We start from the raw sequence: 14,654 nt of genomic DNA, 5'->3' as shown, positions 1-14,654 counted from the left end.
TCTGAAACCACAAATTCCCAAGGGCCATACAACATTTAAAGGCAGAACCAGAATCCAAAACCAGGTCTGAAAAATCTTCAGGCATGAACTTGATCTTTTGTGTGATTTATATCTGATTTCCCCATTAACAGACATGTTAGATAACTAATGCAAATCTTTATCTGTTCATTCTGGAGGATGACACTTGAATATATTTTATTAGGCTATTGGTTCTCCTCTGGGGTGTGACTTAGTTTCCATTGCATCTTTGGGAATCTTTTCTTTCCAAATTCATAACCAGCTTCTACTGCTGTAATAAAGAATCACCTGCCGAGTTCATGAATAAGGGAAAAGAGGTAAGGAAGAGTGGTAGATCAATTTTGAATGAAAAATTGTATTCCAGGACTAGCATTCTGGCATCTGCCCTTGTGGGAAGTTGACTGTTATTTCAAAATAACCTCTGTTGAACTAACATAACCTGGAATTAATTGAGCTTATTTAAGCATACAGCCCTTCCAACCATATTTAATGTTCCTGAAAGTATAAATATTGAGCATTGCCTATGGAAAGATAGAAATTCTGTTTATAACAGAATTCTGTTTATTCCTGATTTTGCAATTAGAAGGGAAAGGCTATACAATAGCCATATACTATGCAAAGTTAATAATATTCTTACAGGACAAAATGCTTAAGCACTAAGAGAGAGTTAGCTAAACTTTGAATTGAAATAGAAAATAGCATTATTGATCTCCTTTTTACAGTGTTCTTACAAGTTTTTTTTTTTACCAGAATTTGTGTGCTTAAGTGTATAAAATATGTTTATTCATTTATCATTTATGTGAAAATAGTAAGCCTGTTTCTCTTTAACTTAATGGAACTTGGATTAAAATGTATGTTGTTATTTTAACCAACATTCATGTTGTATGTCATAAGCATGCAGTTTTCTGTTTTCTTGGCAGAGAACTTTAAAAAAATATTAGGTTCCTAGTCAGTAAGAAACTTACATATAAAAAAAAACATAATTTACAGCTTATTTGACTAGATCAATGCATAATTATGGATTACATGTATTTTTTGTACTGAATATTTACACATAAATTAATCCAACCCATAGCAAGAGTACTAATGGAACATTCCATCCAAACTTAAGTAAGTAAACAGAAGACAAGCAGCTGTTGCAAAGATTCTGTTTTTGAGTCTGGGCCTGATAACAAAAAATAGTTTGGAGAATTTGGCTGCTACCATTTACTACATCTGTTGAGATGGTGTTATTTCAACTCAACACTTATCAGTGCATGTCACAAAGTAATGAGTAGTTCTCTCAGTCAGAAAACCTAGAGGAAACACTAAATCTTCATTTGTTTACGGGATACCATACTCCATCATCTTCTATATGATGGTTAGCAAATCTTTTTATGGAGTGTTTATATTTTTAAGTGTTCCCAAATGGATTTAAGTGTTTGTAGAAATATGTGAAGTTGGGGGGGGTGGAGGAGGGAATAGTCTGTTTGTTATATTTAAAAACTTGATCTGTTTAATTATGGCCCTCTTGTTATATAAGTACCACTAACAGTATGGCTTTCAGTTACAGCCAGAAACATTCTTACCCGATCAAACTCTTACAGTTCCATTTGCTTTGAATCATAACTGAGTATAGAGAATGTAAAATCGGGCCTTACTTTGTTATACGGAAGACATGAAGCTTATGCTGAAGAGAGGTTGACATTTTATTTTATACAAATTCATATAAGAAGCTCATACTGGTTTCTCCACTAAGCAGTTAGGAGACTGGGCTCCAGGAACATTGACTAGTCAGTTGGTGTCACACTCAGAGAATATCTCTGATGGGTGCCTGTCATAAAACTGTTCTTGGCACAGTCACATTGATCATTTTCATCCCTATTTTGGATACTGAAGAAATTTAGCTGATAACAAAATACAAAGGAATGCAAAATTATCGAGTTGGATGTGGCCATGTCTAAAGGTCTAAAGGTGAAATAATCAGAAGGAGGACGCGTTGGAGCTGGCGAGGCAGGGAAGAGAAGGAGAAGAGTGGGGAGGAGAAGAAGGGGAGGAAAAAAAAGAAGGAGATTGATAAAAGGAAAGAAGGAGGCAGGAAATCCAGGCAGATAGGAAGAAATGAAGGAAGGGAGGAATAAAGGCAGGCAGGCAGGCAGGAAAATCCTCAAGATTTTCCTCTTTGTATCTCCTAGACTACCTAACTTGACCTTCCCAGCCAATGTTTCCAGAATGCGTTGTTTCTGTTTGACCCTCAAAATTCGTACTCCTTTTTCTATGCATTAAGGTGATGTGAATTTAGGACCTCCTATGTAAATTCTGCCCGTTCTCTAATTTAACATCCCCTTACACACGTTCTAATTAACAAACTTTGAAACAAGAGAAACATGCTCTTATCTCAATGTTATAAATGTACAGAAAAATATAACAAAACATGAAGTTCTGTTTTGATGTTAAAGGAGAGCTCCATGAACAGAGGCATCAATAAACACTTTGGAGGGAGGGACACATTTTCAGAGTTTAAGGCTATGGAGCTTCAAAATCTAGAAAGATGAACCACTCGCCATGTTTGTGATGCTAAATTGAAATTAACATATACGTTTCATTTATCCTGCTCCATATTACAAAGACTTTTCCTCTCTGATTTTTGTACATCCCTCCTGAAATATTTGCTCTGGTTAGTGAAAGTAAATGTTAGATTTTACACCCCATTTAATGGAATAAGAGAGATGATGTTCTAATAGCAGACAACCCAATAACCCAATCCTATTTTAAGAAAAAATTTCCCCCCATATATAGTGTCCACCATAGATCACCCACCCTTCACCCTTCAATTCATATTTCTTGAGATTGGGGGTAGGGGAGGCTACAACACAGGTAGCCTAATACTAAATACTGATGTAAAGCTTAGCTTTATGAATTACCTTTAGCCTTTTCCACTCATGAGGGAGAACTTTCCTGCCTCATTAAATCTTTAATGCAATGTGCTGCATGCACACTACATTATTATGTGTGACATTAGGTTATATATCGCATAGTAACTGTAATGTTACTTGCAAACAAGCTGTTTCTTTCCCCTGAAGGTAGAATTAAAACAGGTACTCCTGGGAAAAGCTACTTATGTTGCTCTTTTCTTAATGGGGTGAATTTGAGGATCAGGAGAATGAAGGACTTAGAATTAACCATCACTGGGAGTGAATGACTCCTTTTCCTTGCAGTGCCTCTCAATTTGATAACTGAATCTTCTTTTTTTTTTTTTTAAAGATTTATTTATTTATTTATTTATTTGACAGACAGAGAGGCAGGCGCAGAGAGAGAGAGAGAGAGAGAGAGAGAGAGAGAGAAGCAGGCTTCCTGCGGAGCAGAGAGCCCGATGTGGGGCTCGATCCCAGGACCCTGAGATCATGACCCGAGCCGAAGGCAGCAGCCCAATCACTGGGCCACCCAGGTGCCCCGATAACTGAATCTTCTTGAAGAGAATTTTGCTTAATGGATATAAAGAAAGGTGGAAAAAAAAAAAAAGAAAAGAGGGGTGCCTGGGTGGCTCAGTGGGTTAAGCTGCTGCCTCCGGCTCAGGTCATGATCTCAGGGTCTTGGGATCGAGTCCCGCATTGGGCTCTCTGCTTAGCAGGGAGCCTGCTTCTCTCTCTCTCTCTCTGCCTGCCTCTCCGTCTACTTGTGATTTCTCTCTGTCAAATAAATAAATAAAATCTTTAAAAAAAAAAAAAAGAAAGAAAAAAGCCCCCCAAAACAAAAAATACAACACTAGGTCTTTGGAGACCTTCATAAAATGAACTATTGTCATTAAATTCACTTTCTCTTTGTATTGAAAAGGAACACAACTTCATCTCTGATAAATATAATCTATCCAGTAAACGGGAGAATTTCTAAATGTGAGCTGGAATTACACTTACTTCTGTCTGTGGAAAACTGTATTTCTCTGGCCAATAGAAGAGTGGCAGTTTTGTTCCTCAGTAGCAAGAGAAAATGAAATGTTCTATTGGCAATACAAGCAGTGCTCTAGTGTTGGCCCCCAAATGGATGAATTTGAAATTCTCAAAGATAAAATTTATAAGTTGAGTCTACAGAGACCAAAATTGTGGAAAATTGAAGTTATACATGATACACGTAACTTACCAATGTCATGGGATGTGTTGTTAGAACGCATTCTCCAGCATTAATGGATGATACAGTTGATGCAGAGCTGTCCCTGTTTTAGAGTCCTTTAACTCTCTTATTTGCTGTGGTTGCCCCTGAATCTTTGAGAATACCACTGAGAAACCCTTTTTTCCTCCTCAGTCTTCTGACCAGTGGGACACTAGCCAACCAGAGAAGGAAAAGCAGCATTTTTTTTTTAAAGATTTTATTTATTTGACAGTCAGAGAACACAAGTAGGCAGAGAGGGAGGCAGAGAATGAGAGAGGGAAGCAGGCTCCCCGTGGAGCAGAGAGCCCGATGTGGGGCTTGATCCCAGGACTCTGGGATCATGACCTGTGCCAAAGGCAGAAGTTTAACCCACTGAGCCACCCAGGCACCCCAAGAAAAGCAGCATTTGAATAATCAGAGAGCTGTAGGAGTGAGAAATTTCAGCAAGAAAATGAGTTGAAGCAAATCAAAGTAGGAGAATGGGTAGGTACAAACAGGGGTAAGTCGGATCCCAAAACTTCAATTTGTGGTACGGTACTCTTACTATCTTTGTTTTGTTATTGTTGTTGTTGTTTTGCAGTGTCTCCTAGACCAATTGAATATGCCACAATAGTGAGGGCCAAACAACTTAACAAATATTTGCATTATAACAACTGAGCAACCACCTAAAAAGATAATGCACAAAACTTCAAGCAATATAATAATTTTTTTCCCCCATAAATAACTAGGATGACTTACTAAAGGGGATTTGTGTACCCACCGGGTAATACACAATTTGTTAAACCTAGAAACAAGTTTGCTATCTTTAATTCCTGTTTTGCATTGATTTTTGTACAATATTTGGTTTTTATCACAGCATCCACTGAAGACTTCCCTTGACAAAGATACAGCATGGCTGAAAGTGCAAAAACAGAGCTTGATGTTTTGAGAATATCACTGAAAGGAATATAAAGTTTTCCCATGTTAAAACTGTGAAGTACCTCAAGCTAGTTGTTTGTGTGGTATCCAACAGATACATAGTATTGCTTATGTTTCCTTTAAATATTGATAGTATCCCACAGTGCCTTTGTGAGTTTACTGCAGTGCCGTGGGCCACCTCTGCACAGAGCTTGTGAAAAGGGGCTAGATAGATCCTAGAGAGTATTGAAACTCTGTAGAAACTTGAATGAAATGTAGAAACTTGAATGAAGTGGTCCCAGGACCACTAGAGGTCCTTCATTAGGGGAGGCAATAACAGAAGTAATGAGTGAGGTCAGAAAATTGAATTCAAACACTTAGTGACTACTTTCACTACTAACTGTGATGTAGTAGTGAAAATAGAAAGTTAGACAAGAAATATTTCACTAGAATAAGATTGAGACTAATTTGATACAAATAACACAGAGAAAACAATATTATGTTGTACCTATGGTTTCTAATTTGAAATAGAGAAAGAAAACAATTGACCTGACCCGGTCATGGAAGTTGGGAAAATAATCAAGTTTGTTTTCTGGAAAGATCCAGATAATAAGATTAACTGGGTATGTTGAGTGTTTCAGACATTATTAAAAAATCACTCAGTATAAAACTGTCATAGGCTGAACTGTATTCCTGCCCCTGAATTCATATGTGGATGTCCTAACCCTTAGAATCTTAGGATGTGACTATTTGGAGAAAGGATTTTTAAAGAGGTAATTAAATTGAAATGAGGTGGGGTGCCTGGGTAGCTCAGTGGGTTAAAGCCTCTGCCTTCAGCTCAGATCATGATCCCAGGGTCCTGGGATCGATCCCCACATCGGGCTTTCTGCTCAGTGAAGAGACTGCTTCCTCCTCCTCTTTCTCTCTGCCTGCCTCTCTGCCTACTTGTGATCTCTGTCTGTCAAATAAATAAAATAAAAATGTTTTTAAAAAAATAAATAAAAATAAATTGAAATGAGGTATTTAGGGTAGGTACAATTCAATATGACTGGTATCCTTTTAAAAAGAAGGAATTAGAACACAGATGAACACAAAAAGAAGACCATGTGAGGACACAGGATAAGGATGGCCATCTATAAGCCAAGAGGAGAGATTACAGACGAAACCACTCCTCTGACGCCTTGATCTCAGATTTCTGTTGTTTAAGGACCCAGTCGGTGTTTTATTATGGGAGCCTGAGTAAACTAACACAGACACAGCACAGCACAGGATAGAAGATACAGATTGAGGAACCAGGTATAAACATAGTTAAATCTAATGGAGGGGGCATCTGGGTGGCTCAGCTGGTTAAGCGTCTGCCTTCCACTCAGCTCATGATCTCTGGGTCTTGGGATGGAGTCCCATGTTGGGCTCCCAGCCCACTTCTCCATCTGCCTGTTGTTCCCCACCTGCTTGTGCTCTCTTCTGCCTCTTTCTCTCTCTCTCAAATAAATAAATAAAATCTTAAAAATCCACTAGAGGAAAAAATAGTCAATAAGAAACAGTAACCAAAAGAGTAAGAGTCTTGGAGACATCCATACATGGAGTATAGAATTAGAAAGAAAAATGTATCTACAAATGAGACAGTGATACAACCCAGTCAGAGGAAGGAGTATCACAGAAGTTTGGTGCAATTGAAGACAAAGGAGTTGAGAATTTTAAGAGTGATTACATGCCACATACAAATAAAGACTAAAACTGAACCAAAGGTCCATTCGTGGTTGCTAGATAGAGCTGATAAACGACCTTTCAAGAAACTCTTTTAATGGAGTACTAGGGGTATAAGGATGCAGTAGATAAAATAAGAAAGGTTGGATGGGTAAGGATAAAGAAAATGAATGCAATATCCTATATCTGAGTTTGACAGTGAAAATAATAAATAACCATAGATCATAGATAATACTTAGGAGAGACAATAAAGTTGGTTGATGATTGGCATTTCTGTGTACATTGGATTTGATGGAGAGATTGAGGATTGGGATAAAAAAAGGATTATAGGAGAGTAGGAAAGCAAGGACACGGAAGAGCCAAGTGAAGGTGATATCTGTCATATGGAGTGGTGGATAGATGGAGAAGAGGCAGAGACTTCTTCATCCAAAGCTATAGGAAAGGACGGTTTATACTCTGAATAATCTCAATGGTTTTTTCCCCCAAATCCCAATATCCCTTGGAAAAGAAGATGCTGTCTTATAGTTGACTCATTACAAAGACTTTCATATAATGGTGTGTACTTGTTGGGAAGGACAACTTCTAAACTGTGGGATGGCGTCTTAAGCAATCCTTTTTGAAAGTAACTTAAATAAGGAGTTGACTAAGCTGCCATATAGAAATGGCCATATGCCAGGGTGGCCAGTTGGTTAAGCATCTGTGTTTGGCTCAGGACATGATCCCAGGGTCCTGGAACTGAGTCTCTGCATTGGGCTCCCTGCTCAGTGGTGAGTCTGTTTATCCCTCGCCCACTGATCGATCCTCCCTCCTGCTCGTGCTTTCATTCTGTTTCAAATAAATAAATAAATATCTTAAACAAAAGAAAAAGAAATGGCCATAAATATATAGCTTTAAAGTGAATGAAAAAGACAATGATTCTAATACTATGGAAATTGATATTTGTGACTCGGAGAAAAAAACAAAGCTGATAACATCATCATACCTCTTGTTTAAATGGTCTGCTTCCACATAACGTAGGTGGAAGGAAAATGGATTCACTCATGCAAATTTTTAGATGATTCAAAACTGGTTCTAACAGTACTGAAGTATAGGTATCAAAGATACATGGAAGCGTTGGGGAAAATTTGCTTTAAGAAATGTGAGTGAAAAGTCAAGTTTTCATTTTTATTACTATTATTATCATAAGCCCTCAGAAGAACAGGTTGAATTAATTCTACTCCTTAGTTCTTGTTTTATATTATGATTGACCTGCCAAAGGGCCCTTTCTTTTTCTGTATTTGTTTCTTTTTCCCATTTCCATCCTCATTCCTCCCTTATTATTTTATATGTTATTTGACTTTATAATTATTATGAGTAGGTATAGAAACAACATAAACAAATGAAATGTTGTAACAAATCAAACATTTTTCTATTTCATCTAAAGCCTTAAAAGCTTGAATATTCTGGGGCTCCTGTATAATCTCAGTTGGTTTTATGTTTGACTCTTGATTTTGGCTCAGGTCATGATCTCAGGGTCATGGGATCAAGTCCCCAGCTCACCAAGCTCAATGCAGAGTCCCCTGAGATTCTCTCTCTTCCTCTCCGTCTACCCCTCCCTTGCGCATGTGTGTGCATGCTTTTGTGCTCTCTCTCAAACAAATAAATAAATCTTTAAAAAATGAAAAAAGCTTGGATATTCAAATTACACTCAGTTTGGCACTTATGAGCAAAATAGGCATTACCTTTCATTCTGAGTTCCTCACATTTGTGTAACTTTAAATTAAGAAATTATGAATTAAAATGGATCTTTTTTCCTTTTCTTTTAGGGAAACACATTCCCCTAAATAAATAAATAGATAAATAAATAAATAAATAAATAAAAGCATGTTGTCCAAATTTTAAATGATCAAAATATATTTGGAAGCTCAAAAGTTTTTGCAACATTATAAATCTACATCCTGGTGTTTTTCCCAAACTCCAACCCTAGGTTCTACAAAATATTCTTAACAATGAAGAAAATTCTAAATAGTTCAGTCTTTGAAATCTATAAAGCATTCTTTCCTGCTTCCTGTCTAGATTTTTCTCATTGAGAAAATGGTCTGGCTGATTTTGAACAAGTAGGCAAGGTAATATTTAGGATGCTTATCTTAATAGAACCCAAAACCTGTTATACAGATTCACCCTTCATTACTCACAATACTGCCAAGTGCTATAGTCCAGGCAGATATTTATTATTTTATATATGAAAAGACATTAGAGGAGTGCTATTTCTCAGTGGAACAGGGAATAAAAGTTTTCTGAATACCAGTTCCTACTAGAGCTCCTTGTAATGAGTTCTTAGAAGACATTGCAGAGCTGCAATTTGGAAACCCTGTTTAATCAGCCATGGCAAGTTATGTGCCATTCCCCACGGAACAACTCTAAGAGGAATCCGGGTTCCTCCTCCTCCATCCCGCGCATCGCTGGGAATTGTTTTGTGGTCAGGGTCCACAGTAAGAGGCCATGGAGAGCCAACGGCTGCTGAGCTGGGGCTGTGTGTGTCAGCATGGAGGAAACAGCAGAATACAAATCATCAGCTTTGTTTTATGAATGTCTTTATTTACAATGCTGGAGTGGAATTTTTAAAAAAAGGACTGCAGTATTTGCATCAAATCTGTCACTCAAGCTCCAGTGTTGATTCCTGTCCTATAAATGATCTTGCTTTCCTATTTTTTTTTTTTCCCTTTCTGCAAGGTTACTGTCAATGTCAAAGATGTAAACCTCAAGCATCCATTATATGGGACTTGGCATGCATAGTGGAAGAAAAGAAGTTTGTTTAATGAAAAGGGATAATAACATTCATTCCAACAAAGTATATTTGATTGCACAGGGAAAAGCGTATCTTCCTTGGGAGTTTTGATTGAATTGTATCATAATATAAAATTTGCTGCTACTCTTGTTTTGCTCTGACCCACAGCATTTCCAAGTTTAGCTTATAGTCTATGGAAAGTTACTGTCAAATGGAGTGATGTCTTTGTTGAAAGTGTTCATACCAACAGAAAGTGAGTGACCCTCAGGGATGGGTAGAAATCTCCCAATTTTGACAAAGATCCTTCTCTGCTTGGGAATTGTAAAGCTTAAGTTATAGACGAGGAAAATGACAGGAGGGGCTGTTTTTGGTTTCATGGAGCTTAACCTATTTCAGCAAGCCTGCAATACTGGGAAAAACAATACATGAATTTATATTTATGTTAGGCTTGCTGTTGATGGGTAAGGTTCGTATAAAGGTTACTGCTAAAGAAATGTCTATCATTCTCACTCTGCACTCTTGTAATTTCTGTTTCTTCCAAATTCTACCCTCTAGAACAATAAAATGATTTTAAAATAATAAGTAAAATATGAGTTAATAGCCCATCTCCTATCTTGTAATGATTATGCATCTCCTCTGTTGTAGCTTACAGCAGCTGGAGGACAATTGACATTTACCATATCATATGACTTTGAAGAAGAAGAAGAAGATACAGAACGTGTACTCCAGATTGTGGTTATCTTAGAGGTAGAGTATGGAGCAGATCATTTATGTTCAGCTGTTTCACACTCTTAAGTTATCCCTTACCTGACTGGTTTTGACATTAATTTACATGTGACATAGAGAATCTTTTATCTTGGGAAATTTTTTTATGCCCATGTTATGTTTCACCCTGAGATATATCTAAAAGACTGAGCATATTCATTAGGTTCCAATGTTAAAGTAGACCCTCAGACCAGACTTAGAATTTAAAATAAAAACATACTGACCATATTCTTAAGATTAGAAGTATGATCAAGTGTTTAGCCAAATGCTGATTTACATAGTTCAATTCTTTTCATCTTTCCTTGCTTCCAAATAGATTTTATAATCTACTTCTTTGTTTATATTAGTCAGAGGCAAATGGAAACTATTTATTTAGGTATAGTTAAATCTTGACTTCAAAACTCTTAATTTAGATAAGAAAGACATAGGAGAACTGCTTTCAGGATTTGGGGGCCATGGACAATTTCAGAATGCTGAAGGCCTAAAGATATCTTAGAGGCTCTCTGCCCCTTTTCTCATACTCTTCCTCCAACACTCACACAGTCTCAAAGGCACACACTTACATGCACATTTGTGATTCCAAATGGATTAATGTTGATTTAGTACCATGCCTTGTTGTTCTTTGCCTTGAACATTTCACGCATATAAATCAGTGACAGAATTCTTCCCATAACATACATATTTCCAATATTAGGTGAAAAGATCTGGGTGATACATATTACTACATATATATGTATGCAAGTGTGTGTGTCTATGAAACTAGAAGTGTGTCTAGGAATTCCTTCAAGATAAAAGGGATTCTCTAAATGTTAAATGTTGTGAAGTTCTATATTATTAGTATAAATGAACTCAGAGAAGAAGGATAACCTAAAAGTCATAGGTCAGTCCGTACATTCCATGTAAGGATGCGTTATCTTCTTGGGAACACTAGAGTCCAGAGCTTTTCAGGTTTGTTTTTGTTTTCCCATAGAGAAAAGTTATTTCAAATGAAAGCTTATGACACTACACTGTGGTAAGTTTTCTTTCCTATTTTTCTATACAACCCACATTCACCATAAAAAATAATATATTTGAAATATGCAGTTACTGTGCACTTGCGTAAAATCAAAGTATTTGTAATCACACGTTTATGTATGAGTTCCAAGAATCTTTCAGTTAATGGTGGAAGCAAGGTCATGCATAACAAATCTTATACTTGGTCCTTCATCTGGTTAAGGCTAACAGTTAATTTGCCTTCTCTTACTTCCAAGTATGCCAGAAATATACTGAATGAAAGGAAAGCCAGCCTGGAATTAAAAATCTACTGAGGATAAGTCACTAAGTGGCACATCCAAATATGCATACTCTTTACCCTTTAAACCTTTTACACTTTTGCCCTTTTGTACTTTATTTTTCCCTTTAGGGAAATGACTTGAGAATTGGCACAGCCCAAGATGAGGCGTATCTGCAACCGTATGAAGAACATACTCATGTATTGTCACTTAAAGAAGAATTGTTTACCATTCATGGCACAAATTCCCCAGTCAGTAGAAGAGAGTTGATGACAGTGCTTGCGAATTTGAAGAGAGTCCTCATACAAATCACGTACAGCCTTGGGATGGATGCCATCTTCAGGTAAACTCAAGAACTACATCTCCCAGTGTTGGCACAATTCCTTTAGACCAAACCGGCCTTAGGTAAGAGTGACTTTGAAGTCTGTAGGTTTCCTTCAGATGTAGATAAGAGTCGAGCACTAGTTTTCTGAAAGGCGTTTCTAGTAAAACTTTAAAATTGAAATACACAAAAGGAATGTGTTTTTGGAATGTGTCTTTTCTAGTATTGACAATTCCTTCACAGTTTGGCCAGAGAGTGTGATGAAAAATAATCCACATTCTGAGAAATTCTATGCTGGAAATTAAAATCTCCATTATGATGACTCAGATTGTGGGAAACTAAAGACGTATAACTCCAGGGTAGTCATATTTAGAAAGTAGTTTGTAAAGTATTTTCTTCCATGAATTGATTAACATGTATCTAGCTTAATAGTATATACTTTGTAATAAGAAATCTCAACACTTTCCTCTAAATAATCACAAGTCTCTTTATAAAAGGCTGGGATGGCTGTGTGATGTAAAGGAACAAGTATGAGCTTTGGAGCCAACCTAACTAGGAATTCAGTGAGCTGAATTGCTTATTTTATGTGTGACCTTTGGCAAGTGATTGGTCCTTGCGGAAACTTGGTTCCTTCAAGTGTAAAGTGGAGATTATAGTGTCTACCTTTCAGGGTCGTTGTGAAAATTATATGTGGTAATTATGGAAAGTGCTCATTAACTGGAATTGGTTGTTTTCCATTCTTTTCTTTAAAGAGAGAACTTCTGACTGGAACCAAACATTCTCATATCCAACTAACTGTAGGCTGCTATGCTTTCCATTTTAAAAACAGTGATGTATTTATCCAATGAACTGTGAACTTCAACTATGTCTGAATGAGCTGTTTTCCTGAATACACACAAGATAGCATGCCAACTTCCCCCCAGATGAGATTGAGTTAGATGATGAAACATAACCCAAAACTGACAACATGACATAATTAGAATCAAAGGAATGTCTCCAATACTGGTTTACCTACAGGAGGGTATGTTTTTTGTTTTTTGTTTTTAATACTGATGCTTCCCCACTCCCATCATTTGCTCATGCTGCTGCCTAGTTTGTCTTTCACTTGTACCATTTCAACTAAATGTAATCATCATTAACATCTCCCAAAGGAGAGGACTGCAGATTCATAAACAGAACTATTGTCAAACAGTGTACCTCTTTTGCATAGGCAATTCTGCTGGAAGCTGGGTTAAAATGCCATGAAGATGTGAAGCAGCACTTAGGAATTAATTATGTTTTCTCCCATTTAGTAAATAGAGATTGTCATGATGTTTAAACAGTACAGAGAGATGAGTCCTCTGGCTTTCAATGTGAATGACAACCAAATTGACAAAAAGCAGCTAGGGGGCTTATTTATTTTTGTCAGCCTTGCTTCTCAAACTAGTTAATCCAAAGGCATTTCCTCCTGATTTATATCAGGTAATTTCAGTGTCTACCGATCAAAATCATCAGCTTCATTGGATGCCTTGCGAAGTGTATGAGTGGCATGTTCACAGAGCAAGGGTACGGGAACAACACTGGAGCTAATCCATACTAGTAGGTGGCTGCTTTCTGCAGCCTACGTTACCTAGAGCACTGTCCTTCTAGAAGGAAAACCCAAAATCAGATTTGAAATGCCTACCCATTTCAGGTAAACAGTCAACCTAAATCCCCACTCCATGAACTTGCTGTATTTTATTTCTCTTTGATCTCCAAGTGGATTGAGTCATATTTGTGAAACATCACTTGAATTGATTTCAACTTGTCTTGCACAGTAGGCTTCAGACCTAGCATCCAGTTTGTATGTAAGCACAAGTAAATTGAAGCCATCCCCACAAAACTTGGTGTTTTTGTGATATTTAAGGAAGATTTATTTCCCTGGTAGTTCTCAGCACAGGGGACTTCCCTTCCTCCAGCTGTGTGGTTAGATGCAGATGAATAGTTGAAGGAGAACTAGCCTGTGGGTCAGGATTTTGACTTCTGTTTTCAATTCAGCTATTTAATAGTTGTAAACATAAGTGTAGCTTTGACCTCTTTGAATTTCAATCACCTCGTCTGTGAAATACAGAGGAGGACAATTGCCTTGCCAACTTCCAAAGGTCACCAGGAGAATAGAATTAGAGGGCTGCAAAGGCATTTTGCTAATGGTGAATGGACGCACAAATTGTAAGCATTTCTCTCTGACCTTAGTCACTGCAAGCAGTACCATTTTCTCCAAGTACCATTAAGACTTTGGAGACATGGAGAATAAAGCATACAGTGATAGCTCCAAAATGGTGACAATTTTTACTGTCATTCTTTTCCAGAATGCTGAGAGGCTCATACAATAAAATTAATTGATTTCTTTCTTCTTGCCCTCATTGGTAAGATGAAAATAAGAACAGAAAAATTTCATCTTTCTGTTAGAAATAGAAATTAACCTAACCAAATCATACATCTTTCTCCTCTAAATTGTCTAAACATTAGCTTTAGTAGCACCCTTGATATTTAACTCAAGCCAAGGAATCTGTTCAGCTTTTCTTAAATATCTCAGGTGTTAGATCTGTGGTTTTTTCTTTTCTTTTACTTTATGGCAGACATTAGTTCAATTCATCAAAATTTCCAGTCCCCTCCCTTTTTATTTTATTTTATTATTTACTTATCTACTTTTAAAATCTTCATTGAAGTGTAGTTGACATATATTATCATTAGTTTCAGTTGTATGACATAGTGATTTAGCAATGATATACATTACAAAATGTTCACATTAAGCATAGTTACC

At 37.0% G+C, this 14,654-nt stretch overlaps 1 protein-coding gene across 5 annotated transcripts in view; it reads left to right on the top strand.

Moving 5' to 3' along the window:
* The window catches only part of LAMA2 (laminin subunit alpha 2), a 637,158-nt gene that overhangs the window by 337,522 nt on the left and 284,982 nt on the right, over positions 1-14,654 (top strand). For all 5 annotated transcript variants that reach the window (XM_045066381.1, XM_045066380.1, XM_045066378.1 and 2 more), the window contains exons 13-14: positions 10,160-10,261; positions 11,682-11,893. In XM_045066381.1, coding sequence (XP_044922316.1) covers positions 10,160-10,261; positions 11,682-11,893 — 314 coding nt within the window. The remainder of the gene's footprint in view (positions 1-10,159; positions 10,262-11,681; positions 11,894-14,654) is intronic.

This window comes from Mustela putorius, unplaced genomic scaffold, assembly GCF_011764305.1.
Source record: "Mustela putorius furo isolate JIRA1106 unplaced genomic scaffold, ASM1176430v1.1 tig00003863_pilon_pilon_pilon, whole genome shotgun sequence".
NCBI classification, from domain to species: domain Eukaryota; kingdom Metazoa; phylum Chordata; class Mammalia; order Carnivora; family Mustelidae; genus Mustela; species Mustela putorius.
Note: the sequence above shows the minus strand (reverse complement) of the source record. Positions and strands in the feature narration are given on the sequence as shown.